Source organism: Pseudorasbora parva, chromosome 15 (assembly GCF_024679245.1).
Source record: "Pseudorasbora parva isolate DD20220531a chromosome 15, ASM2467924v1, whole genome shotgun sequence".
NCBI lineage: Eukaryota > Metazoa > Chordata > Actinopteri > Cypriniformes > Gobionidae > Pseudorasbora > Pseudorasbora parva.
The window spans coordinates 29,203,494-29,231,324 of record NC_090186.1 but is presented as its reverse complement, the minus strand read 5'-3'; the positions used below and the strand labels follow the sequence as shown (position 1 = coordinate 29,231,324).

At 41.9% G+C, this 27,831-nt stretch overlaps 1 protein-coding gene across 1 annotated transcript; it reads right to left on the bottom strand.

Moving 5' to 3' along the window:
- Positions 1-504: 504 nt before the first annotated feature.
- Positions 505-27,741, bottom strand: slc22a16 (solute carrier family 22 member 16). Its single transcript, XM_067418605.1, has 10 exons — positions 27,457-27,741; positions 27,165-27,331; positions 26,078-26,548; positions 22,554-22,671; positions 20,115-20,429; positions 19,572-19,812; positions 18,919-19,046; positions 10,479-10,588; positions 2,741-2,840; positions 505-2,622 (listed from the first exon to the last, which is right to left on the bottom strand). Exons 2-10 carry the CDS (start codon positions 27,275-27,277, stop codon positions 2,449-2,451), a joined length of 1,770 nt encoding a protein of 589 aa, XP_067274706.1. The 5' UTR covers positions 27,278-27,331; positions 27,457-27,741; the 3' UTR covers positions 505-2,448.
- Positions 27,742-27,831: the final 90 nt, after the last annotated feature.

Below are 27,831 nucleotides of genomic sequence, written 5' to 3'. Positions count from 1 at the left end.
TCCACAGGGCATCATTTCTTTTTGTGTTTAGGCCAGCACTGATAACCCAAGGCACTTTAAAAAAAAACACTGTTATAGGTACAGTGGGCAGAAGTTGGAAACTGGAAATGCAGAATGCCTGTAACATAATAAATGAGTGAGGGAATTTGTTGTGTAGGATGTGTAAAGTAGGAGCCCCACTGGAATGTTAAATCACAATGTATTTTTTTGTAACTTTTTTAGTAAGAGCTGGCAATAAACAGTCTGTCCTGGGCCTCCGCCCCTCTGTCTCAGCGAATGAGAGATGCCTGCCTTGCGCCCACTAACCTGGAAAATATTTCCCACCTTTTCCATGAGTGCATTCTCCTTGTGCTGTTCTCTGAAAATGACAGGACATTTAGTATGTACTTAAATCGACAATATCTGTGGCCAATATCATAATTTTAATGAAACCAAAATAAAAATAAAATATTATTTTAGACATACCAGTAATATCATATTTATTAATACGTGACATTCTTTAGACAAATTAGTTGCTATGACAATTGCACATGACTATAGCAAGAAGCTACTACCGCTGCCTATTTGGTCCGAAATCACAAAAAGGTTCAAGAGCTTGAGAAAAAATGGTAAAACATTGCTTATAAAACACAATATGGGACAAAAATTTCAGACAGGAATGTTGTTCCTGGATCAACAAAATACATTGATACTACTAATAAACTCTAATAAACAATACATTCCTCATGTCAAGCAAAGCAAGGGATAACACAGTACAAGATGATTAAAAATAATGAAAATGTTAAATGACAATACAAGCACCTCAACTAAATACAAGTTCTGAAGAAGTATTATAAAATACAGTTATAGTTTACTATGAACAATGCTGATACATTTGGAGATAAACCCTGAGATGCAATTGCATAAAAACAGCTTCATACTAAACAAGGAATCTCATCCCACCGTTAGTAGCTGATGATGAGCAAGAGGTTTCCACTAAAGCTGAGTGTTGCTAATACAGTCAATAAACACCTGTAGATGGTGTTTAAGATCCATAACAGATCAGCGTATCAAAATGTTCATCATTTAACTATGTTCACATTGCTATAATTAATTGAATTTGTAGTCAAAACTACATTTGCATTTCTTAAACTCAAACCATTTAGGAAATGCAAATATATTTTTTAGAAAGGTGCCATCTCGTTTACTTTTCAGGTGTTTTATTTATTAGGTAACATCCAATCATTTTAATATGAATCCACAATCATTTTGCAATGGGGTCAAGTTGGTCATGGATTCTTGGCTTAAAAGGCACTTCCTGTGCTTCATACATCACCACACTTCAAAATTTCGCTATGTGACAGCATGTTAATGGACCTAAATGGTTTGGGCTGAAATGCAAAAATGTAAAACTTAGCGGTTTAAGATAAATGAGGTCCTACCTTGCAGGCTATTACTTATTACTTATCTTACTTAAGATAATACATTTCGGAAGCATTTACAATCAAATATTCCCCCAATGTTTTTCAGTAATTATTCAAACTCGCTCATGCACCACACTAGCCTTGAAATCTAGACGCACCCTAGCGGCAGCAAATTTAATCTGCCTGCAAGTGTCGTCTAGGAACTCTCATTACCTTTCTGAGCTGTATTCCCCTAACTCTTTTGCCGGACCAATCACATCGTGTATAGAGTCGGTGGGTGGGGCCATAATGACGACGGCCGAGTTGCGTTTGCATGCTTCTAGTAAACACAGAAACTGGCGAATGGTGGTCTTTCAAATCAGGTTTGAACACGACTCTAGAAGACTTGGAGTTAAGCTTTTCTCTGAGAACAAAGAACGGCACTGAAGTCATTCTTAAAAAAAGGGAAGATGTGTTCTGAGTGTGTTTTGCCGACCGGATACGACGAATGCTTAATCTATCAACGAGCTCTGTTTCACCTTCGTTGCTCTGGTTGGTGTAGCACTATCCTATTGCGTGCAGAGGGAGTTTGAAAGACAACCGTTTATCCCGCCCCTCGGATTGAGCCCTGTCTATGGTCAGTTTCCAGACCAAACATCTTGATGTGGGTCTGGCTTGTCAGGCTAGCACCACACAGCTAGACTTGGTAAACCCAGCCTGATCTGCTCGGCAACTCAGTCTGGAAACACGATGACAGATAGAGAAACGATGGGTCATTGCCCGTTGATAATGCTTCTCGTGGTCTGATTGGTTGAAGAACTATCCAATTGCGTACAGAGTTATTTGAATAATGCCAGTTGATCACGCCTCTTGTGCAGTAGAAAATACAGAGCAGACTGCCCAGACCAATGATCAAACTTAAATTGAGCTTGGTCTGGTGATAGCCAGACAACAACACAGCCTCATTTACCCACAAATGTCTGCAAAAATAAATAAATAATAAGAAGAAGAACATTGATGTCACATTGGAGTATGTACTGTTCAGGAATCCTGTGTGAAAACAGATTTAAACTTTCATGGGTTGGTTCATCTCTAGTGCATCCACTGGAGGATTCTTTGTGTTGGGCTTGGTACCAAGAGCTTCAGCTTCTTTCAAAGTCGAGGTGAGGGGCTGTCCTAGAGTCTCCGGAAGAAACATGGTGAGGATCCCGATGATGAAAGCCAGAATTCCCACAATGAGCTACAGAATAAAAGAGAACAGAAGTTACAGCAGCACTGTTCAGTATTGTGCTTCAGTTCTAGAGTCTTGCACAATTGACCACACCGTCAACCGAAGGTCTTTGATTGCTGTTATATACCTGAGGCAGATAGGTCCAGATGTCGGCAAGGTAAACGCAGAAAGGTGCCACCACACTTCCTACCCGACACATCATACTGCCACTTCCTACAGCCAGAGACCTGACGGAACAGATATGGTGGCTGTTATTAAATACAGAGTCTATACTAATTCCAAAGGGAGTTACATCTAAATATTTTCTGTAAAAAGCTAGGAAATGTTGAATAATATTTTTTGCTTTGCCTGTTTTTGATGGGCACAATGCCTCCTCTCATTTATAAAATCGATGCTATTCTGATGCTTTTGATTGGTTCTCTTGTTTGAATTAGCAGGGCACCACATGTGCCAATTACATCAATCCACATAGCCACCAAAAGATTTAGGCTACAACCTGTCTGAGAGTTGCCACCATGGCGAGTGATAAAAGGGTGTTCAGTGCTGGAAATGTAAAAATAATTTCATCCAGAAATTATACAAGTCCGTATAACAGTTCAGTGCAAAATATGTTTGCCAAATATATAATGCTATCGATATTGAAGGTAAATGTTGACCATAAGAGTCACCTAGTGGACATATATCTCTATTAGTTAGCCCTGTTTTGACTTGCAAAATAAAGCTCTTTATCCATACACATCCATTGTTCATTGAGTCTAAACAATATCCGTCCGTCCTTCGGATGAGACGTTACACCGAGGTCCTGACTCTCTGTGGCCATTAAAAATCGCATGGCACTTCTCGTAAAGAGTAGGGGTGTAACCCCGGTGTCCTGGCCAAATTTGCCCATTGGCCCCTGTCCATCATGGCCTCCTAATAATTCCCCTCTCCTGATTGGCTTAATCACTCGGTCTCCTTTCCACCAATCAGCTGGTGAGTGGTGAGCGTTCTGGCGCAATATGGCTGCCGTTGCATCATCCAAGTGGATGCTGCACATTGGTGGTGGTTGAGGAGATTCCCCTTCTATGTAAAGGGCTTTGAGTGGCAAGAAAACGCTATATAAATGTAATGAATTATTATTATTATTATATTTTGGGTGAAATATAACTTATTAAAAAACAATAATACATGTTTTGACACTGGGGGAGTGTATTTGAGTTCCCAGGGAGTAGGAAGAATCTATTCTTGTTTCTGTTAATAAGAAATCAAGGCCTTATAGGGTATAATGTTCCCTTTACATACACAGTGGTAAAAAGAATAGTATGCAGAACATTAAGAAGAAAAACATCATGTTTTTACTATACAGTATAATGATCTAGAATTCTGTTTTCTCTTAAATATAACTATCTCTGTTTTTTAGAGGTTAAGCCTACCTGGTTTAAATGTTTGAAAATGATAATCAATTGAAAATATTCGCTAGACATTTAGAAAAGTAATCAAATGTAATCAGTAACATTACTTTAAAGGTGTACTATGTAGTATTTTAGCAGTAAAATATCCAAAAAACACTAGGCCGGTGTTATATATTTTGTTCAGTTGAGTACTTACAATATCCCAAATGTTTCCAACTATTTGTAAATTGTGAGAAAATTGCTATTTTAATTAAGGACCGGGACGTTTCAGCATTGCGTTTGAGGCAAGCGGCAACCTCCCGCGATCTCTCTTGAAGCCAATACGGAAGTAATGTAAACTGCAATTCCTCAACTGGCCACTAGGGACAGGCTCCAGAAGGGAGCAGAATCTCATTGAGCCCCATGTTAAAATTCTCAACTTTAAAGCAGAAAAAAACGTCTCAGGTTACGTATGTAACCATGGTTCCCTGAGAGGGAACGAGACGCTGCGTCGAAACGCTAGGGGACGCCTCTGCGTGCCATGTCATGAAGCACTTGTGTAATCAGTCCAATAGCGGGACGATACGTCACGGGCGGGTGACGTCATCGACCAGGAAGCTATAAAGCATGCCCGGACCAAACAGTCACTAGCTTCTGGAAAAGTCGAACAAATCGATCACAGGCATGCCGGGAGTATGGCATCTCGACGCAGCGTCTCGTTCCCTCTCAGGGAACCATGGTTACATACGTAACCTGAGACGTTCCCTATCTCGAGGGAACTTCGAGCTGCGTCGAAACGCTAGGGGACCTCAATACCCACGCCGCCAGAGTCCCAAATGTCTGTATGTGTGAATCAACCCAGAAACACCCGGGACCCCGGAGTAGAGGCTACGTCAAGATTGTAAAACCTCACAAATGTATGCGGAGAGGACCACCCAGCCGCATCACATACCTCTGACAATGAAACTCCCGAAATAAGAGCCATAGAGGCAGCCATACTCCTAGTGGAGTGGGCGCGGACCCTCATTGGTGAAGGATGTCCGGCCGACTCATAAGCGAGCGAAATAGCCTCGACTATCCACTTGCTAAGCATCTGCTTTGAAGCCGGTTTTCCCTTGCTCGGGGACCCAAAAACACACAAACAACTGTTCTGAGTTTCGCCACAGGGCAGCCCTGTGGACATATGCATCTAGGGCCCTGACCGGACATAGCAGATTTAGCTTCTCTTGGTCTTGACTAGTGAACGGAGGCGGACAGAAAGCCTGCAGCATTAGTGGTCCCGGCACATTAGTCGGGACCTTGGGAGCATATCCTTCCCTCGGGAAGAGAAATGCTCTTACCATTCCTGGTGCAAACTCCAGACAAGAGGGTGCCACTGCCTAAGTAGGCACCCTCGAGCATGCCGCAGGTCTGCGCCTCAAAGTACCACGAAGGAAACGCATGACCCAAGGGTGTTTCCCCAATGATGCATTATCTAATGGAATATGATAAGCAGATATCGCCGACACATATACTTTCAGTGTTGACGGAGATAACCCTGCGGAGAATTTTTCTTGTAGGAACTCAAGAACTGAACCGAACGGGCAGTTAACAGGGTCCAAAGCCTGGTGCGTACACCAGGCGACAAAAACTCTCCATTTGAGTGCGTAAAGTCTCCTTGTGGATGGTGCTCTGGAGTGCAACATGGTCTCTATCACCTCAGTAGATAGACCCGTGTTTATGAACTGGGCCCCCTCAGGGGCCAAGCCCACCGTTTCCACAGTTCCGGGCGCGGGTGCAGTACTGACCCCCCCCCGGACTGCGAAAGAAGATCTCTCCTGACTGGGATTTTCCAGGGAGGACCTTCTAGGAGAGACATAATGTCGGCGAGCCATACTTGGCCCGGCCAGAGCGGGGCTACCAATAAAAGCTGAACCCCGTCCCGGCGGACGCTCTCCAGCACTCCTGGGAGCAATGCCAGAGGGGGGAAGGCGTACAGACGCAGCCTCGGCCACGTCTGTACCATTGCGTCCAGCCCCAGCAGGGCTGGATGCGTGAGGGAGAAATATGCTGGACAGTGTGTCGTCTCTCGAGACGCAAACAGATCCACCTGGGCTCGCCCAAAGCGGATCCACAGCTCCTCCACCACCTCGGGTGGAGTCTCCATTCTCCCGGCATCACTCCCTGCCTCGACAGGGAGTCTGCCGCTACATACAGGACCCCCGGGATGTACATCGCCCTGAGCGAGAGCATCTTGCCGTGGGCCCATGTTAGCATATGACGCGTCAGCTTCCACACCCGACGCAATCTCAACCCCCCCTGGTGATTTATATACGAGACCACCGAAGTGTTGTCTGACCGAACTAACACATGGCGGCCCCGCAGGTCTGAGAGGAAGTGTTTGATTTTATATGATTGAAACACAGCCATCAGCTCCAGCTGGTTTATGTGCCAGGAGAGCTGACGGCCGCTCAGACCTTGGGCCGAGCGGCCACTCATGACCGCTCCCCAGCCAGTTAGGGAGGCATCCGTCGTTAGCGTTACGCGACGACAAGGAGCCCCCAGAACTGGACCTTGGGACAGGAACCAAGGATCTTTTCACTTCACTAAGGCACGTAGGCAGCGCCGCGTGACCTTGATCAAGCGAAAAAGGGTTTCCCCTCAGGGAGAACCCCTTGGTCCTGAGCCACCACTGTAAGGGTCTCATGTACCGCAGGCCAAAAGGTACCCCGTTGGACGCTGCTGTCATCAGCCCTAACACTCTCTGAAAGTGTTTCACAGTGAGTGACTGACCTAGCTTTATCTGGTTCACGGTATCCAGGATCGTTTTTATCCTGGGAGGGGATAGCCGAGCCAACATTATTTTCGTGTCCCAGACTACCGCCAGAAAAGTAGTACTCTGCAGCTTATAGGTGCCAGCACACATTTCTTTCCGTTCAACCTTAGCCCCAACACTCTCATATGGGCGAGAACAGCATCTCAATGCTGAACGCCCACTGTTTCGACTAAGCTAACATCAGCCAATCGTCGATATAGTTGAGCATGCGAATGCCCTGGAGTCGCACCTGAGCCAGAGCTGCATTCACGCACTTGGTGAAAGTGTGGGGTGATTAAGCTAGGCCGAATGGCAGCACTCAATACTGGTAAGCTTCGCCCCCAAAAGCAAACCTGAAGACCTGTCTGTGCTGCGGAAGGATGGAGATGTGGAAGTATACATTTTTTAGGTCTATTGTGACACACCAGTCCTCGGACCTGACGTGACACACGATCTGTTTTATCGTGAGCATTTTGTTTAGCTGATGCAGATCTAAAAATAGGCCTTAACCCTCCATCCTTCTTTGGAACTATGAAGTACCGGCTGTAAAAGCCCGACTCTCTGCAGAGGGGAGGGACCCGTGTATAGCCTCTTTTCGCAGAAGAGTCTGTACCTCTCGTTCCATGACCAGAGGCTGCTCGGGGGTTACTACCGTAGGAGTAACCCTGCTGAACACGGGTGGGTGTGACCCGAACCCTTTTTATAATGTGAGCAGGACCCATTCTGAGATATTCGGCAGAAGTTTCCACGCTGCCAGAAAATCTACTAAGGGAACCAGCCTCTCGAGGCTGGTCTCTGGATTTTCCTGGGTGGTCAGCCCGGTGTCCTGTAACGGATAACCGGCAGGTAGCAACCGAACTGACCGCCCCGGGGCCCTCACGAGAGGGCGCGAACATCCCCAAGCCGCTACGTTTCCGGGCGGACAAGGAGATATATGTTCGCCGGGGACCGCCGCGCCCTGAAGCACCAACGGTGGCAGGGTTGGCAGACCGGCCCCCCCCGATGGCACCGGGAAAGAGCGGGCGCCTCGGCGAGCCGCACTCTCCCGGAGGGGACTGCCATCGGAAGTCCTGCGCCTCTGACGTCAGGACTTCTTAGCCGAGGCCTTCCTAGCAGTAAGGACGGCCCTCAGATCCGCCCTACCACGGGAAGGTCCCGGCTGAGCGCGTCGCCCGGATCCCCGATCTCTCTGCGGGGGGGGCCCCGAGCGGCCACGCTCTCTCTTTGTTTTGCTCGGTGTAGGTTTGAGAAAGGATGTACTCGGCTGAGGCTGCCCCGCCCGACAGCCCCAGAGGGACATTTTGATTGATTTATTTATTTATTATATATATATATATTTTTATATTTCACATCTCAATATCAATATCCCCCAGCAGGTCTGCTTGTTTTATATGCTTGCAGGGCAACCGCCGTATACAAACCGGCGGCCGCCTGATCTGCTGCCGAATATGCCCTACCCCCAAAGCCGACTTTTTTTTTTTTTTTTTTACCGGCTTGTTGTGGGCAGCTGTGGGGCTGTGTGACGATGTGGACTCGGGGGAGAGATAGCTCGCAAGCGTCTCTTCCCCGCGAGACATCGTCGCCCTTTCTGAATGATAGATGCAGACCCATAATCTACGCGATGCCTCGGCAAACACGCGATCTGAGCAACTAAACTCAACCCCGTAATCTACACGCTGCCTCGGCAAGCGCGAGATCCGCGATCGAGTCATAGAATCTATATTGTAGACCCGTGATCTACACGCTGCCTCGGCAAACGCGAGATCCGAGCCACTAGATTCAGCCCCTCGTAATCTCAAACATACTGTCTGCTCGCCATTATATTGTTCTTTCTCTTTCTTATTTTATTTATATATTTATTTATTTTTTGGCGAACTTCTTGACACTCGGCCGGCCAGTCTAAACTTAACCTGGACACAGCGCGAGTTACACCAATAGCACCTCTTTTTATGAGTGTGTGTGTGTCGTTTTCTTTTGGCAGATCATCATCAGCGCTAACAACATCCAGTTCCTCGGAGCTGGAGTGCTGCTGCGCTTGTGCCTCAGCGCGAGCGGAAGAAAACCGCAGAGCGTGCTTCCAGCTCGCTAACTGAGGCATGAGATCCAGCGGGTAAAGGCAGAGATAGGGGATCACCCGTCTCTAACCCCGCCACTAGATCCAACTGCGATCCCCAGGACGCGAGCCCTCGCTGCGCCTCGGCAACAGCGGGACCCGAGCCCTGAGGACCGCGAGCCAAAGCACTCTCCTCGAAGAGTGCCCGGCGTGATCTTAATATGCGCATTGGGAGTCTCTCGCAATGCTCGCAGCCGACCCCCTCGAGAGCTGACTGGGCATGCTCGAGCCCCAAACACATCACACATTAGGACGTGTGTATCCCCACAGGGAGGAACACAACACCTATACTGACTTGCCATATTTCTTTCTTTCTTTCTTTTTTTGAACACACACACAATAAATGGACATACAATTCACACAGAGCGCTTGTGAAGACACAGAAGCTAGTGACTGTTTGGTCCGGGCATGCTTTATAGCTTCCTGGTCGATGACGTCACCCGCCCGTGACGTATCGTCCCGCTATTGGACTGATTACACAAGTGCTTCATGACATGGCACGCAGAGGCGTCCCCTAGCGTTTCGACGCAGCTCGAAGTTCCCTCGAGATAGGGAAACATGTTTACAGCCTGGTACAAATTGTGGTTTTGGCTTATAAGGCTAATTTTGATCTTCATGACAACTCTGAGGGGGGTGAATTTTTTTATAACTCATTCGTTTACGTTATATAAAGCCTTAAAGTTCTGCATAATTAAAGGCGTGGTTACAAGTGGATAGCCATTTATCCGCCGTCTATAGTTATTGCGTCACCTCAGCTCCGCGCACATCCCGCCTTTTTGCCCATTTTCTGTTATCCGGGAGTGACACGCGATGACTCGCTCACAAGATGGCAACGCCCAGCTCGGCCATACTTTAAGCTTCAGAACGGCTTATCGGAATCCTATGGGTGACGTCACGGACACTACGTCCATATTTTTTTACAGTCTATGGTTTGAGGGAGTCGTCTGTCAATGGCGTCATATCTGCATTACCCTCGGTTTCGGTTTTATTTGGCAGGAGCGCTTTACTCTTAGCAGTGTGAACAAGTGAACGCACAACATCAGAGTAACGTCATAACATCACTTTCAACACACTTAAATGTATCTAAAATGATAAACAGAGCTCCATTACCTCATAATCATAACCGGAAGAGCGGATCAGGATAACAATCGCTCCAGAAGCTGTGCTCAGCTCCACAACACTCGGTCCTGCTCTGTTTTACACTACAGTAACGTTAATAACCGCATGCATGAACGTGATTTCTGCCCGAGTCCTATTTTCCACCGGCTGTGATGTGAAGACCAAATGTCCCAAGATACTGCGCTCAAACTTTGCTTCATCAAACTACGCATTTGTTTTGAATAGGCCCCTTGCAGTGGACGGAAAGTTGCATAGTGCACCTTTAATAAAGTCATTGAAATAATTACACTATATTTTAAATAGGATAACTTGCAATCTGTAATCTATTACATTTCCAAAGTAACCTTTCTCTGTTAAAATGTGTGACGCCTATTATTTTAAAAACCATTCCGATTTTAAAAGGTGTGTAGTGCATTATAGCCTTTAGTGTGGATAAACTGGACACATAGTGTATTTGTATAACATGTACCTGATAATTGTGGGGTAAAGTTCACAGGTGTACAAGTAAATTAGTCCGAAGGCAATGGCAATGGTGAATTTCCCTGTCATACTCAGGACTATAGCCAATGCCTCAATATCCTGAAACAAAGAAAAATACAGATTGAAACAATATTTATCAGCAACAATGTATTAGTCATCAGCTGTTGGAAGTGGTTGTCAGTAGCAGGCCATAGTTGGGCTACATTCAATTTGGGATCAGACACAAGTTTAAATGTCCCCAAGAAATATATCCCATTTGACCCTTCTCAGAAGCAGGCAGCTGCCACATGTATAAACAGCCACTTAAATGACAGGTCTATTTATACATTTTTGGAGCAGCGGTGGCTGTACTCACGCCACACTGTCATTTCAGTGTGTCAGCAGTGGAGCTATTAGTTATGAGGGGTGGTGTGAGTGATCCTGATGGAATATCAACCCCCAAACACATTCTTTATGTACTGTGCTTTCAGTGACCAAGCATACATACACACATCTATATGATATAGAACACTTTTTTTAACGATTGTGAATTACTTAAAGGCCAACTGAAATCAAAATTGAAGTTTATCTATTAGTACGACTATGTTAGCCTTAAAGTTATGAATAAGCTGGTGTGTCCCAAAACAATGACAAAATTTGCATTTAGGAGATATAAGCAATCAAAACTTATAGTCTCTCACTTCCAATAAAACGAATTACAGATTTTGATGACATCATCGCAGACTTCACCTTCTCATCAAATCTTCTGTCCAATCAAAATGCTCTCTAGAATCTAAAGCCTGCCCCTTACTCTGCTTAAGTTGCGGCTGAAATCGGACAGTTGGTCACACATTTGCTAATTTCTACATGGTGAAAGGCACATAGCACACTATATATGCAATAGGAAACTATTCAGTGTAAATATGCTTTCATTTGAGACGAATGAAGTCTGATTTCACTTTAGTTTCACTCACCGCGGCAGCGCGTGCACACACCAACGGCTCTGGTCTAAAGTTAGACTACAGACATGAGCACACAGACAACAAAACATAACTACCCATTTGAATTCTGCACAGAATGCTACATTTCAAAGCGATATGGAGGAGATTATGATGATAAATGGTTAGAGGAAACTGGCTTTACCAAACAAAAAGGGCTCTAGTCAAACTGTATATTAACAAAACGCTATTGGCCGTTTCAATAAAGGGGAGTAGCTGCTAGCTGGAGCCAATTCAGGGGAAATTACGTCAACACATTGAATCATTTCAAGGCACTTTAAGGGGTAATAAATTGAGAAATCAACTTTTTCTGAGCTTTTGATATACAGGTCCTTCTCAAAAAATTAGCGTATTGCGATAAAGTTAATTATTTTCCATAATGTAATGATAAAAATTAAATGTTCATATATTTTAGATTCATTGCACTCCAACTGAAATATTTCAGGTCTTTTATTGTTTTAATACTGATGATTTTGGCATACAGCTCATGAAAACCCAAAATTCCTATCTCAAAAAATCAGCATATCATGAAAAGTTTCTCTAAACGAGCTTTTATCTAATCATCTGAATCAACTAATTAACTCTAAACACCTGCAAAAGATTCCTGAGGCTTTTAAAAACTCCCAGCCTGGTTCATTACTCAAAACCGCAACCATGGGTAAGACTGCCGACCTGACTGCTGTCCAGAAGGCCATCATTGACACCCTCAAGCGAGAGGGTAAGACACAGAAAGAAATTTATGAACGAATTGGCTGTTCCCAGAGTGCTGTATCGAGGCACCTCAGTGCGAAGTCTGTGGGAAGGAAAAAGTGAGGCAAAAAACGCTGCACAACGAGAAGAGGTGACCGGAGCCTGAGGAAGATTGTGGAGAAGGACCGATTCCAGACCTTGGGGGACCTGCGGAAGCAGTTGACTGAGTCTGGAGTAGAAACATCCAGAGCCACCGTCACAGGCGTGTGCAGGAAATGGGCTACAGGTGCCGCATTCCCTAGGTCAAGCCACTTTTGGGCTACAGTGAAGCAGCACTGGACTGTTGCTCAGTGGTCCAAAGTACTTTTTTCGGATGAAAGCAAATTTTGCATGTCATTCGAAATTTAAGGAGCCAGAGTCTGGAGGAAGACTGGGGAGAAGGAAATGCCAAAATGCCTGAGGTCCAGTGTCAAGTACCCACAGTCAGTGATGGTCTGGGGTGCCATGTCAGCTGCTGGTGTTGGTCCACTGTGTTTTATCAAGGGCAGGGTCAATGCAGATAGCTATCAGGAGATTTTGGAGCACTTCATGCTTCCATCTGCTGAAAAGCTTTATGGAGATGAAGATTTCCTTTTTTCAGCACGTCCTGGCACCTGCTAACAGTGCCAAAACCACTGGTAAATGGTTTACTGGCCATGGTATTACTGTGCTCAATTGGCCTGCCAACTCTCCTGATCTGAACCCCATAGAGAATCTGTGGGATATTGTGAAGAGAAAGTTGAGAGACTCAAGACCCAACACTCTGGATGAGCTTAAGGCCGCTATCGAAGCATCCTGGGCCTCCATCACACCTCAGCAGTGCCACAGGCTGATCGTCTCCATGCCACGCCGCATTGAAGCAGTCATTTCTGCAAAAGGATTCCCGACCAAGTATTGAGTGCATAACTGAACATAATTATTTGAAGGTTGACTTTTTTTGTATTAAAAACACTTTTCTTTTATTGGTCGGATGAAATATGCTAATTTTTTGAGATTTTTTGGAATTTGGGGTTTTCATGAGCTGTATGCCAAAATCATCAGAATTAAAACAATAAAAGACCTGCAATATTTCAGTTGGTGTGCAATGAATCTAAAATATATGAAAGTTACATTTTTATCATTACATTATGGAAAATAATTAACTTTATCACAATAATGCTATTTTTTTTAGAAGGACCTGTAAAAGGTCATCATAATATAAGAATATATAAGAAGTTTATTCCAAGAATATTTCATTTTAGTCAAATAAAAGCTTTTATTGACAGCTGACATATCAAATGAGAGATCTGTGATGTCAGACAGCAGCGAAAAGCCGCCCCAGAAGAAGACCAATGCCTAATGCTGTAGCCCCGCCCACCGATTTGCACGACATGTAATAGGTTAAAGGAGTATTTTTAGCGCTGGGAAGATGAATCTGTATTTAAACTGGGTCATTAATGTAGTGGAAATGTGGAATTATTTTTTAATTTGGTGCTTTCTAGACTGAGAAAAGACAGAAAATGTATTTGTTTCATAGGGATGAAAGACAACAATTCCCAGAATGCTTCGCTGCCCTATGAGGCCACTCTCAAAGCAACCACTACTAGATTACTGAATCACTGATCACTTTCCTACCGCGACCGCGTTCATTTTCATAAAATCAGTTCAGTTAGAGAACAGACACTACAATTAAAAACTGAACGTGTTTGTTCAATATGTGATTTAGCCGCTGAGGGAGTCTCACAGCCCATAAGGCTGCAGGAGTCAGATATATTGAATGTCATGGATGAGCTCGTGATGAGAGCTGAGGTAGACGTGTCCGCGGCATAAATTCACAGCGCATGTTCACTCTGGCGTGTTTTCAGTTCATGCCTTTAAAAGCTTAGGAATTAGTTTGAGAAGTTGAAAGACTTTAATTATGTTGGTGTGAAATAAACAGTTATGGAAATGAAGAAATTAAAGCTAAAGCTCTAATCTGCTCCCAAAAATTTCGAAAAAGTCCGTTAGTGCCTCAGTGACAACTTCACTCAGAGAAGCCGTCAGTCTGAGCTGTCAATCATGACGTCACACCCCCCGTTTTTATAGCATCAAATAACTAACTCAAACTAAACTTTTTTTTAAAACGAACACCTGAAATGAAATCATCGTGATGATATCTGCCTTCAGTGACATAAACTAACTTTGGGGAAAAATTTTTGAAGTGTAATTTTATTATTTAGTTTGCCTCGCGTCCATTAGAAAACACAGAGGGGCGGCTATACTGGGACCGGTCACCGAGGGGCGATCGAGGCGCGAAAGCTTCAGTAAATGAGAAGGAGACTGCAGGCTTGGTTGAAAACATTTGGAAATGGCTCCCTCTGCTGGCTGTAGTCTTTAGCCTCTGGCCAACAATTCCTCCGATGGCGCAAATTGACGATATTTGCATCATGGGAGGAATTTTTCCAGAAATAAAATGCATAAATCTCTTGACTCAGGGGGATATGAGGGGGGAAGCACAATCATTCGAATATAATCCAGGGTTTCTACTGATACAAAGCCATATGCTAATCGCTGAAGTAACCCTTTAATAACATAAGCCTTTGTTCATGTCGTCGAAGATTACAAAATACTGTGCATTGCCTGGTTGTGCAAGAACATAGTGGCTGAAGCTTCCTTCAGATTCCAATATTATAAATGTGGTTGAACTTTATTTTTAATGTAGTTCCAGCTCACGTGGGTGAGACATTGCGTGTTTGTTCGCTTCATTTTACTACGTTCTTTTGTAAATAAGAGACTGGATTTGCATACAGAATGAGATTAAAAAACAATACTGTGCCTTCAATATTAGATCCGACAGGAATGGTGCAACACACTTGTCTGGCTATCACCAGACCAAGCTCAATTTAAAATTGAACATCTGGGGAGTCTGCGCTGTATTTTTATGGCAAAAGAGGCGTGATCAACTGGCATTTTTCATTTAATTCAATTGGATAGTCCTTCAACCAATCAGACCACAAGAGGCGTGATCAACAGGCAACGTCCCATCGTTTCTCTATCTGTCATCATGTTAAACCCACCCATAGTGCGCCAGGTGGATAAGCCAGTCTGTGATTGGTTCCCGCAAAAGTGTAACAGCAGCAGTAGAAAGTACGGATTTTCAGACTGAGTTGCCAGGCGAAATCAAATCACCGGCAAATCAGGCTGGGTTTACCCAATCTAGGAACACACTTGTTTAGAGTAAAAAATGCTTTTTATATTTGAGAATATTGCATTGTTACCGACAATTTGATATCTACTGATGTGTATGTCTAGCTAAATGTAAAAGCTACATGAATGTAGTAAGTTGACCTCAGACAGCAATATATATATTTTTTAAAAAGCCGGTTCATGACCCCTTTAAAAATATCTATTCAGAGTATGTGTTAATCAGATGCATCCAGTCTTTAGAACAAATCAGTTGAGTGATTAAATGTGTCACTTAGACAAGAAAGTAATTTATTTTGTTACTGAATGAATCAGTGTTTTGAATGAATCGGTTGAGTGATTTAAAGGAAGTGTATGTAAGATTGTGGCCAAAGCTGGTACTGCAGTCACTTTCAAATGACTGTAGAGCAGTGTATCCCCTCTCCCCCTCCCCCTGACTCGAGGTTGCCAGATATGCTGCAGGATCCAGCAGGAAAGTTTGTAGCTGCAGCTGTGGTAAATAGAGCAGATCTGGCAACCCGGATGCCGAAACACTACTGACTTCGTGATTGGTAGATAGGGGGAGGGTGGAGCTTCAGGCCAAAACACAACATGTCAACATCAACATCAGTTGAGGGCTGCAACAACAACTTTTAAATGAAAATATCCAGGCCTGAGTACTGTTGTCAGTGATATAATTATTTGAAATGAACATGATTTCTTAATGTCTAATGACATATCAGGGCCATTTTATGATTAATTGAAATACATTTCTTACATACAGTTCCTTTAATGACTCACTCATAAAGTTTAACTTGCCGCCATCTACTGGTACTGATGTAAGCTAGAAAGAGTTGCTGATATATAGTAACAGTGCAATGTTTTGTGAATAAGCTACTCTTTTAAAAAAAATACTATTATTATAAATTGCAACATTTAACAACCATGAGGGTCAAAAGCAGTTAAATGTATTGATTCTGATTCAGTTAAAACTAACATATAAAGCATGTGCAATCATGTATTACTCTCGAAGCCAAGACTATCTTACACCTGCAGATCTATAATTCAAGAGGCTGCTAGGACACTGGGGAAACTGTCACTTATTTTAAGTTAAACTGAAATTTGGCACCGACCACAAGGGGAAAGTTGTCCAGTTGACACTTGAAACCATTTACAGCACAGAGAGAGAGGAATATATGCATTAAAGCAATCTGTAAATGTGGCTTATTATTAATTATTAAACTCAAGCAAGCCATGCACAATACGTTTTTGGGTTTGTTAAGACCTGCACCACTGTGGATGCTCTGGGCTGGCCAATCACAAAAAAGGAACAACAATATTGTTTTGGCATAATCGTATATATACCATTAAGTAGCCTGGGTTCTTAAAGGTGTACAGGTTTCATGAGAATCAAATCTGTCATATCGCAAGTGAATGTGTCTATAGAGCCTAGACAGGAGGATTTAAAATATGGGAAAACAGAAGAAAAGGGATATCATCTACACTAGCTTTTGTGCTGCATTCCCATCCTCTAAATACAATAGATGATGCTTAAAACCTTGTTGCTATAACAACACTTCTGCCAGTAATTTGCTATAATAATTACACAGGCACTTTCTTTGGTATATGAGTGGGATGGGTATGCTGTGACCAATATTTTCACAAATCTTCTTCAGCACACACAATTGTCAAAAATATAATAATTACAGACATGTAAAAACAAACAACAACAACAACAACAAAAAATCAACAGAAGATCCGTTACGTGTACTGATATCAAATATAAGAAAAATGAATTTGGAATGGATCAATGCAATAAATGTATTTCTGCTGTTAAAAGCATGAGGGAAGAAGAGGGAATGAAATTTAAAAAAGTGGGTGCGTAAAGGTTCATTAAAAACAAAACGAAAGACTCAGATGTGCAGCTGCCCCAGTTACCATGTGAAAAGTAAACACACCCAAACATGTCCTCTCTTGCCTTGGTTAATCATTCATTTTAATAATCACTTAGTTTCTCCAATATGATGATGATGCAACTTATTGCAAATTTGATCAAGATCTTTCAAAACATGACTTAAAGTTATGGTCAGCTGTCAAGTTGATTTAGCCAGATTGATATCTTCCACAATGTTAGAAATTTGAATGGTTTATTTTAAAATTCTGTGGCCCTGCTAGAAAAAAAGACAGCCTAGAATATTTATATTTTCCGCAATAATTTCTTCTATTTGCTAAGTCCTCTGTATTTTCTAAATGCATGTTATTGATCTTACTATTAAAAAAATTGTTAACTTTTTTTACAATGGCCCTGTTATACATTTTTACACATGTAGTTAACAGTCAATTATGCAGTTACATGTAACTAACACTACACAAAACCATAATCCTAACCATACTTATTTAGTAAGTACATGTAACTATTTACTATTACTTAGTGCTTAATAGTATAATTACACTGTAAGAAGGATACCTTAAAATAAAGTGTAACCAATTATCTGTGCGCATGTTTTAATTTTTTTTTAATTTTTTTTTTTTTTTATATTTAATCAGAATCTCATAACTGAATATTCCAGTGAAAACAACAGGCTTCTCTCTGGTCACATATGCACGACTTCTCCAATCATTTAGTCTGCTTAAACCCACACCTGCAAGCTTGCGTTCATCTGCCTCTTCATCTGCCTCCCCTTTTGAGTGAAACGCTCACAATCTCAAAATCTAATCAACAAGCGATACATAGAACCAAGTCCATACAGAACATACCGTAGCATGCTGTCACAGACTAGAGAATCCTTTATTTGTTGGTTCATTTCGATTCGGGATCAGACTCAGACATGTAATGTTATAGGCCAGGACTATGTGTTTTCTAGACGGGCTACCAAAACGTAAGCATGTCGGCAGGCCAGTGAATTTTTAATAGTGAAAGAACATTTATTTCTTGATCTACATGTTCACTTTCTTGACTTGATATTTGAAGAGTGCGCGCCCATGCGTGTATGTGCGGTTTGCGCTTATATCCACTGATTGGGCGGGCCAATTAATAAAAAAAATTTATAAATCGCGGGTGGATGAGAGATGAATCATTGTTTGTTTAGTAAATACGTTTTGAGAGCCCAGTCAGAGAATCATTCTGGTTGCAGCTTTCAAAACAATCCCTCCCATGAACTGACATGGAGCTGAAGCTCATTAAATATGCAAATCGTATACAATCCTAGCCGCGGCCGATTACATCCATGTCTCCAGTGCAGCACACCCATCAAAACCAAACGTCCAGGAGAGAGCCTCAAAACCAGTGTAGAAAATAGCTTATTACTTATTAGTTTTTGAATGTAAAAACCATATAAACGTCATAAGCTGACCTTTAGACAACCGTATAAAAAAATAAAAAGCCAGTTCATGACACCTTTAATAAAACATTGTTTAGTATGTTTTTAAAGCTATTTTAAATAGGAGGACATATGAAATGTCTTCATATTTAATGTTTACTTCATAATACCAGTGTCATTATACAAATTTGTGTCCTCATAAATCAAAACACACACACATACACACACACACACACACACACATGCAAACATGACCTCATACCTGGGGCACCACAATAATAAGCATGCAGGCTACTCCACCGAGCAGCAGAGCCGGGGCACATGTCTTCTTCCTGCCGACCCGATCCATTGCAAAGCAGCCAATCAAGTATGCTGGAACCTCAACAGCACCTAGTAAGAGTCAAATAAGGGATAGTTAAGTGCTGTTCACTTCAGTGCCACTGAAACTAAATTGCATGTAACTCAGATATGCTCAAAATCCAGAAATGCAATACATAAGGCATCATGCCAGATGTGTTTGCACGTTTTTGTATCTCTTATACTATTACCGGTATACTATTATTTATACTTCTTATTAACTTATTTTTGCCTTTAAGGAATTGCTCACCCCAAAACAATTAAATTAAATCAAATTAAAACCAATTAAAACATTTACAATTAAAGTTTTTAAGGACAATTGCCCATATCACTCTTGTGATACTTCTATAGTTCTTTTACATCAAGCTTAAAATCAACACTAACTATTCATTCAACCAACAGTCTATTATCATATATTCCATGGAAAAATAAAGTACTTTAATGACATGAAATCACATGAGGCGGTATTTTATTCAGGATTATTCCATTTAAAGTATCAAAATCTTCTTGAGAACAAAGGCTAGCACATACAAACATAAACAAACATCAGTTCATTACCAGCCAGGAAGAGGTTGATATACTGATTTCCTCCCAGGTTGACAGACCCCAGGCTGAAGACATAGTATCCTAAGCTTCCGATGAACCAGATAGCCCAGCAGGTGGCGCTGCGACCTGCCATTTTCAAGCTTCCAAACATGTCCAGGATGCTTAGCTTCTTCTCGACTTCTATTGCGTTCGCCCTTGCTTGCCTATTATCCTTCAACAGTGCTCCATCACACTCATCCTTCAGCTCTGACACCTAAGATCAGTGATACATTCAAATAAACACAAGCTGTTAACAATACCACTTTTTCTCATATACATTATTTTCCACAACTGTTCTAATCTGTCCATCAAGCACTTCTTATTTTAACGGGGAGCGTCAAGTCAGATATGTATGATAATGTGGCGTATTGCTTTTTAACATCAAAGTGTGGAACTTGTAAATCGTATCCTAAGGTCATGGTACAATGCTATATTCTGAAAAATGTTACCAAAAAAATAAGGTGGCAATAATTCATGGCAAGAACAGAATTCCACATGGTGTCAAAGTAAGTCTACCTTAAGAGTTGGTGGGAGGCCATTAAAGTAGGCCATAGTGTCCAGCAGCTCCTGGGCTTCCTTGTAACGCCCTTTAGCCATTAGGTAGAAGGGTGTTTCTGGAAACTTCCAGCAGTAGAGCAAGAATGGAGAGGTACTGAGAGTGAGGATGATCTGATAGATCCACCAGACACGTACGAGGTACCCCACTAGAGCCACTACCATGACGCCCACAGCAAAGGCAGCGTGCACATGCATAGAGGTCCATGTGCGCACCTTACTTCCTGTAAACTCTGTCACATACACAAAGACTACAACCAGATACCCACTTGACACCTGCCAACACACACACACACACACACACACACACACACACACACACACACACACACACACACACACACACACACACACACACACACACACACACACACACACACACACACACACACACACACACACACACACACACAGAATTGGGTTAGTGGTGCTTCTTGCACTTCTAATCAGAAAAAGCTAAACTACACAGCTAATAATTCTAAATAAATACTCTACTATCTTTATCAAAACATCAGAAACCAGGAAATGTTTTTAATGCGTTGAAACGTTCACATTTAAAGCTACACTATGTAACTTTTCCATCCGCTAGGGGGCGCCTATTCAAAACAAAGGCATAGTTTGGTGACGCCAAGTTTGAGCGCAGAATCTTGGGAATATGTGGTCTTCACCTCACAGCTGGTGGAAAAGTATCGGGATAGGGCAGAAATTATGATGGATGCGGTTATTAACGTTACTGTGAATAAAGCAGAGCAGGACTGAGTGTTGTGGAGCTGAGCAAGGCCGCTGGAGCGATTGTGGCACAACACGTCATGAGCAACAGGACTTTTATGACGGGACACAGTCGTCGGGCAAACTTTTCCGTTTTTCCGGTCATGAGTATGAGGTAACACAGCTCTGTTTATCGTAATAGATATATTTAAGTGTTTAAAATGATGTTATGAATTTACTACTGCTGTGACACTTGTTGTACTAAGAGTAAAGCGTTTCTGCCAAATAAAACAAAACCAAGGGTAATGCAAATATGACGCAATTGATAGGCGACTCCCTTTAGAGGTCCAGGTTCCTTGGTTAAAATAGCAATTTTCTCAGATTTTACAAGCTGTAAACTCAACTGAACAAAATATATAAAACTGGCCTAGTGGTTTTTGGATATTTTACTGCAAAAATCCTACATAGTACACCTTTAATTTACTTCTGGTGCTCTTTTAAAAAAGGGGCTAAAGTTGTTTGTTTATATCAACTACAATTTAAATACAATTTCCAAATTTGATGGGCAATAATTTACAAAGTATTACATTTCTTAGGTGTATTTTAATTTAAAGTCCTCATGAAATCAAAATTGACCTTATTTACTTTTTTAGCACACATTACAGGTCTTAAAGGTGCACTATGTAGTATTTTTGCAGTAAAATATACAAAAACCACTAGGCCGGTGAGAAAATTGCTATTTTAATTAAGGACCGGGACATTTCAGCATTGCGTTTGAGGGAGTCGCCTGTCAATGGCGTCATATCTGCGTTACCCCCGGTTTCGGGTTTTATTTGGCAGGAGCACTTTACTCTTAGCAATGTGAACAAGTGAACGCATAAATATGAACGCAGAATAACGTCATAACATCATTTTCAACACACTTAAATGTATCTAATATGATAAACAGAGCTCCATTACCTCATAATCATAACCAGAAGAGCGGATCAGTGCAGGCGCCCGGCAAATGTGTCCCGTACCGTCATAATAAAAGTCCCGGTATTCGCGAGGTGGGTATTTGTTTAACAATCGCTCCAGCAGCCGTGCTCAGCTCCACAACACTCGGTCCTGCTCTGTTTTATACTACAGTAACGTTAATAACCGCATGCATGAACGTGATTTCTGCCAGAAGCCTATTTTCCACCGGCTGTGATGTGAAGACCACATGTCCCAAGATGCTGCGCTCAAACTTTGCGTCATCAAACCACGCATTTGTTTTGAATAGGTGCCCTCCAGTGGACAGAAAGTTGCATAGTGCACCTTTAAGCTGAATAATTAATCTGTGCAAGTTAATACGCAGAAAAAAAAACGACTTTTGTCGCGATAATTTTTAATCAAAATCTGAAAAGTTAGTTTCCCTTTCCAATGACGGCAGTTTGACGGCTTGAGTTTGAATACCCTTAACGCCGTCCCTCCAACCCTTAGTCTGCTGAAGTAAAACCCTGCCTTCCATTCAATATTCCGTTTCACTTGAAAACTCAGTTGCTACTTCCGTTCCACTAGGACTTCAATGAACATACATTCTCAACTTTTAGTCTGTGTTCACCATATTTTTATTCTTTCAGTCATATATGTCTGAAGCTTCTCAGCTGTGACGAGCATGTATGTGAACGCATGAATGTAAATATTACGAACGTGGACAAAACAACTTACCATGGCAAGAAGGAAACGCATCACCACAAAAAGGTAGTAGTTTCCTGTGAAGGCCACAGTCACCCCAAAAATAAACTGGCACAAGCTTGTTGCCATCAGAATGGGCCGTCTACCAATTCTGGAAAAGCAAATAAGTGAATTTTAAAGGGGTGATGAATTGGGAAATCAACTTTTTCTTGAGCCTTTGATATTTAAAAGGTCATAATATAAGAATATCCTGTAAGTTTCAGAGCTGAAAACACCCTTGTTGGTAAAAGAAAAGCTTTTATAGACACCAGGCCCAGAAAACAAGGCTCTCAGTAGGTGCGTTTACATGCACGTTCTTAAGCCGATTATGCCTAATAAGCTGAAAATGAGCATGGTCATGTAAAAGCAGTAACCCGTTTTCTTTTATTGGGGTAAGGTCATAAACGGCGTAAGCATAAACCAGTTGGGACAGGTAGTTTTTTGCCTCTTACCCTGATTTTGTGCTGCATGTAAACGCATTAACCTGCTTTCTTTTGGCTTATTAAAGTGTGCATGTGTGATAGGTGACAAAAACGCAAACTTAGAGCACATTTAAATGCATCCAGACAGAGCGAGCTAGCGTTTTGCATGAAATAAGGATGCTGCATATGGAACTGCATGAGGGATAAGCCGTAAATCTCCCGCTGACACGGTGCACGCTTTATTTAACATCACAACTGACATAACATTTGGAATACTCAGATACGGACATTATGTTTGACGTTACTAAAAGAAAATTACCCGGTTTATTAATAAAGTCATGTAAGTGCGGTTTACTTGCATTTTCAGCTTAGTATCCCGCTTTCCCGGGGTAACGTTACGTGTTTAAACGAGATCAAAGCTCGTCAATAGCTGCGAATTATTAATTGTAGGCCTATTACAATAAATGTTAACAGATTATTTAATAACGTATCCAATCCTAACCGTGGGCGTTTACTTCTAAGTCTTCATTGCCCATCAAAACCCAGAGTTTTGGAGAAAGCCTCAAAACCAGTGTAGAAAACAGTCTATTACTTATTAGTTATGATGTTTTTGAATGTAAAAACCACATGAATATCATTAGTTGTCCTCAGACAACAGTATAATTTTTTTAAAGCCAGTTCATCATGACACCTTCAAACTAGATTTGCATTACTTACAGAAAACTGTAGGAAGCTACAGACAACAAAACAGCTTTATATAAACTTTTGCTTTATATTACTTTCAACTGGACTTTCTACAGCTTATCTTCTGTTTCCAAACACCAGGCATGAAAGAAGCTGGTTGTACTATTGTCAGTTGTCAGTTAATGGAAAAAAGATTCACTATTCACAATTTGATATTTATGTGTGAACAGCTGTTTAAAGATAAATGGGTAGACTGCAATATGAAGGCAAACCATTGAACCACAATGACTTCACTTTTCTTCTACTTTTGTACAACATTGACCAATCTGTAAAATGAACATATATACAGTAGTTTCCAGTATGGAAATTCCCTATTTCTGGAAGATGAACCTGTGATTTCCTGTTTATACTGTATGCAGCCAAGCAGTGTCTGCAAATCTCACATCCTGTACAGCTCTCTATGCTCTTAGTTATCTTACAGCAGAAGCAAATATTTGCCAAAGCTAAACCATATGTTCAATCCCTACGTTATGGTGTCAAAATGTCCCCACAAAGATGACAATATACCCGAAATCCTTGTCCTTGTGGGGAAATTTGTTTAGTTCCCATGAGGAAAAAAAGGTACAGTGCTGTCACTGAGGAGGTACCCTAAGGTACAAAAGTGAAAAGGCACATCTTTGTACCTTACTAACCCCTAAAAGGTACATATCAGTACTTTAAGAGTGTGAATTAGTACCTTAAAGAGGGGGTGAAAACATCAGTTTCAGTCAATCTCATGTCAATCTTGAGTACCTATAGAGTAGTATTGCATTCTTCATATCTCCGAAAAGTCTTTAGTTTTATTATATTTATCAAAGAAATATAGGCTGCACCGAGTCTTTCCGGAAAAAAACGAGCGCCTGGAGGTGTATCGAGTGGGCGGAGCTAAAGAATGACGATCGCGAACAAAGCGGTGACGTCCTCAAGCGTGGAGAAACCAATGGCTATCACAGCTAGTAGATATATGATCCAGAATCAAATCTGAGGCTGAAATAAATTGAATAGGAGAAACAGCAACAGCAGGATGTCCGTCTCTGTGGTATGTACTGTATTTAGTGGCCTGTCAACATTTTGTGTGTATTTACTCGCAGTTTATGAGGACATGATTCGGTTTATGGACTATTGTATGTGACTAAACCTTAGCAGTAGCAAGCAAAACGGTTTTGCACGTCAGACTAGTGTAACGTTATACATAGAACAACAATGGAGTCCGTTAGCGCATTTGAATGAAGAAGCACGCGATCTGATACTGATGTTTACTCATGCGACAAGCCAATAGCAGACACATTTGAAGCAGTTTTACTCACCGGCTGCTTCCAAAGCAGGACCGAACCTTTATCGCTGGGACCGCTCCGTCAAAAACACACTTCTTTGGTATTATTTGGTGAAGTCCTGTGACAGCAGTGACTGTGGAAATCCACTTTGAGACGCGACTGAAGCAATGTTATGAAGCTTCCCGTCATTTCTGCGTTCAAATCGGTTCAAATGCAGCGCTGCCTTCCCGGAATGCTGTGCTGAAGCGTTGAAGTCGCTTGATGTCACTCATAGGAATAAAGTGGAGCGCGGCGCGCGACATAAGTGTTCACGGACGACTGGTTCTGCAGCTGAGCGAGTGTTTATGGGCGTGCATTTCCTCTCTCGCTCTAGTCACGCGCGTGCGCACCCTACCGGGAGAAGAGCCCGTACGGCCCATACAAGGACCTTCCGCTCTTATTAACGTCAAGCCGAGCCATACTCGAAAAAAACTCTCCGAAACTTGTGAGAAACCGGAAGGAGTATTTTTGACACAGAAATACTCCATCAAACGTCCAACATTAGTTTTTGAAACTTTGTCTATGTTTAGGATGGGAATCCCCCCCCTTAAAGGTACATATTAGTACCTTTTCGGTTTTGTACCTTAGGGTACCGCCCCAGTGACAGAAATGTACCTTTTTCTGACAGTGTACAGGATGAGTTTTTTTGAGAAAGTAAAAATGCAGAATGTTTCCTGTGATGGGTAGGTTTAGGGGCAGGGGCAGTGTAGGGGGATAGAAAATACTGTTTGTACAGTATAAAAACCATTACGCCTATTGAGAGTCCCCATAAAACATGGAAACACAATGTGTGTGTGTGTGTGTGTGTGTGTGTGTGTGTGTGTGTGTGTGTGTGTGTGTGTGTGTGTGTGTGTGTGTGTGTCCTTGTTTATATTACATTGTGGGGATGTTCCCATAAGGATAGTAAAACCTGAGATCACCTACTTTTCATAAGGCTTATAGATCAAACAGGATGCTTTTGCGTGTGTGTGTGTGTGTGTGTGTGTGTGTGTGTGTGTGTGTGTGTGTGTGTGTGTGTGTGTGTGTGTGTGTGTGTAAGATGCAACAGACAACAATTTACCTATCTGCGACATCCCCAAACAACAAAGCTCCAATCAAAACTCCCAGCATAAATGTTGGCTGTGAAAGCTTGGCTAGCCATTCCTTCTCACACACCAGGTCCCAGTCTGTTACGATGCTCTGCTCAACCTCGCTGTGATCATAGACAAAGCCACCACATGACTCCACAGTCTTGTTCCCAAAAAACTCGTATTGAAAATTGATGGCACCAAGCCGCAGTGCTTTTAAACAAGGGCTAAGTTCCCACTGTTCTCCTCCAGCTGTCCGTACAACCACTGGCCCATCACCTGGCTTGTAGTAAGTCCAGATGTATGCCAGAGAGGTTGATGAGTGATTTCTATATAGAACGTCTGTGATATTTGGAGTGTCACAAAGAAATTTAGGTGTTTCAACCAAGAAAACCGAAGCCAGGTAATGTATTCCACAGGAGATGGCCTGGAAAATAGCAGCAAAGTAGAGACATGCCTGATACCTGAAAGGAAAGTAGAAGGATAAATTGTAAGTTATACAAGAGTGACAAGACAAGACGGACACATCACTAATTATCAATAATGCATAAAATATTCAATAAACACAAACCGTAATCGAAAGGACAACACTGCCATCTTGTGCAAATATTGGCATGTATTAATTGACATGTATGCTAGGCAACACAAATCTGTAAACAGTCCTAAACTACACAGGGCAGTGGCTGCTAAATTAACAGTTAACATTAACAGCTACATTAACAGCTAAATTTAACATGCAGTTTATCAATGTCTTTATTGTGAACTTAACGTCATTACCATGTTATACTACCTTTTTATTTATTTATGTATTTATGTTTTTACAATGGGATAGCCTGTTTTAAAATGTATGTAGGCCTACTGAGTTTTATAATATATATTTTTTCATACAATTTCTCCTGCAGTTTAAAGTAAATGTAAACAACAAAAAAATAATTATCCACCTTATAATTTTAAGTACACTTTTGATGCAAAATAGTATAACTGATTAGGGGTAGCCTACATATTAACAGATGTCACAGAAATGTGACCATTCCCATAAAATACACTAATGCTGTTACTCTCTGGAAAGAATTCGGTTACCTTTTAAAGTGTCCAAGTTCGTCGAATAGTCGCTCCACGCCAGTGGTCATTTTCAGCTTGTACAGGTCTTCGAGTGTGTGAAGGGTTCCTCTGACTCTTGTCAATTTGTACATGTTGGCTATCAGAGATCCTTAGTAGGAGGGGCGGCTTCGGTTGGAAACTTTCCACTACAGGATAAACAACGATTAAAATAAAAAAGTTCGCGCAACATTTGGTAATGTGACACCCCGAAACGTAAAGAAGAGCCATTAGTGCCCCGAAAAGCTGAAATTAGATCATATTATCATATTACTTCAAGTGTGTCTGTGTTGTTTTACTTCCATCGTACGTCAGGTTATGCGGAGTTTAAATAGTTGACAAGGTAGGCCTACTTCGTGGTCTCCTGAAAATATTTTTGTGACGTGACATGGGTAGATCTATTAATAAATCATTTCGGCTTAAATGTAGCCTTAACACAGGCCAAGCGATATGTGTTGAGAGTGCCCACTCAATCTGTTTTCTATGCAATGCTCTGTGTGCTCACTATTATTTATTTTATTCTCCAAAGACAGGAGTTACGATAATCAAATAGACCACTATAGGCTACTCTAGCAAATGTGTTAATTCAATCAACTAGTAAATCAATCAATCAATCAATCAACCAGTGCATCCTTTGTTATGCTGCCTT

Coding starts and splice junctions, on each gene's coding strand:
- slc22a16 (XM_067418605.1), bottom strand. CDS start 27,277: ATGTACAAATTGACAAGAGTCAGAGGAACCCTTCACACACTCGAAGAC. Junction 26,549..27,164: donor GAACTTGGACACTTTAAAAG/GTAACCGAATTC, acceptor CTTTCCTTTCAG/GTATCAGGCATGTCTCTACT. Junction 19,813..20,114: donor GCCTCCCACCAACTCTTAAG/GTAGACTTACTT, acceptor CACTGATCTTAG/GTGTCAGAGCTGAAGGATGA.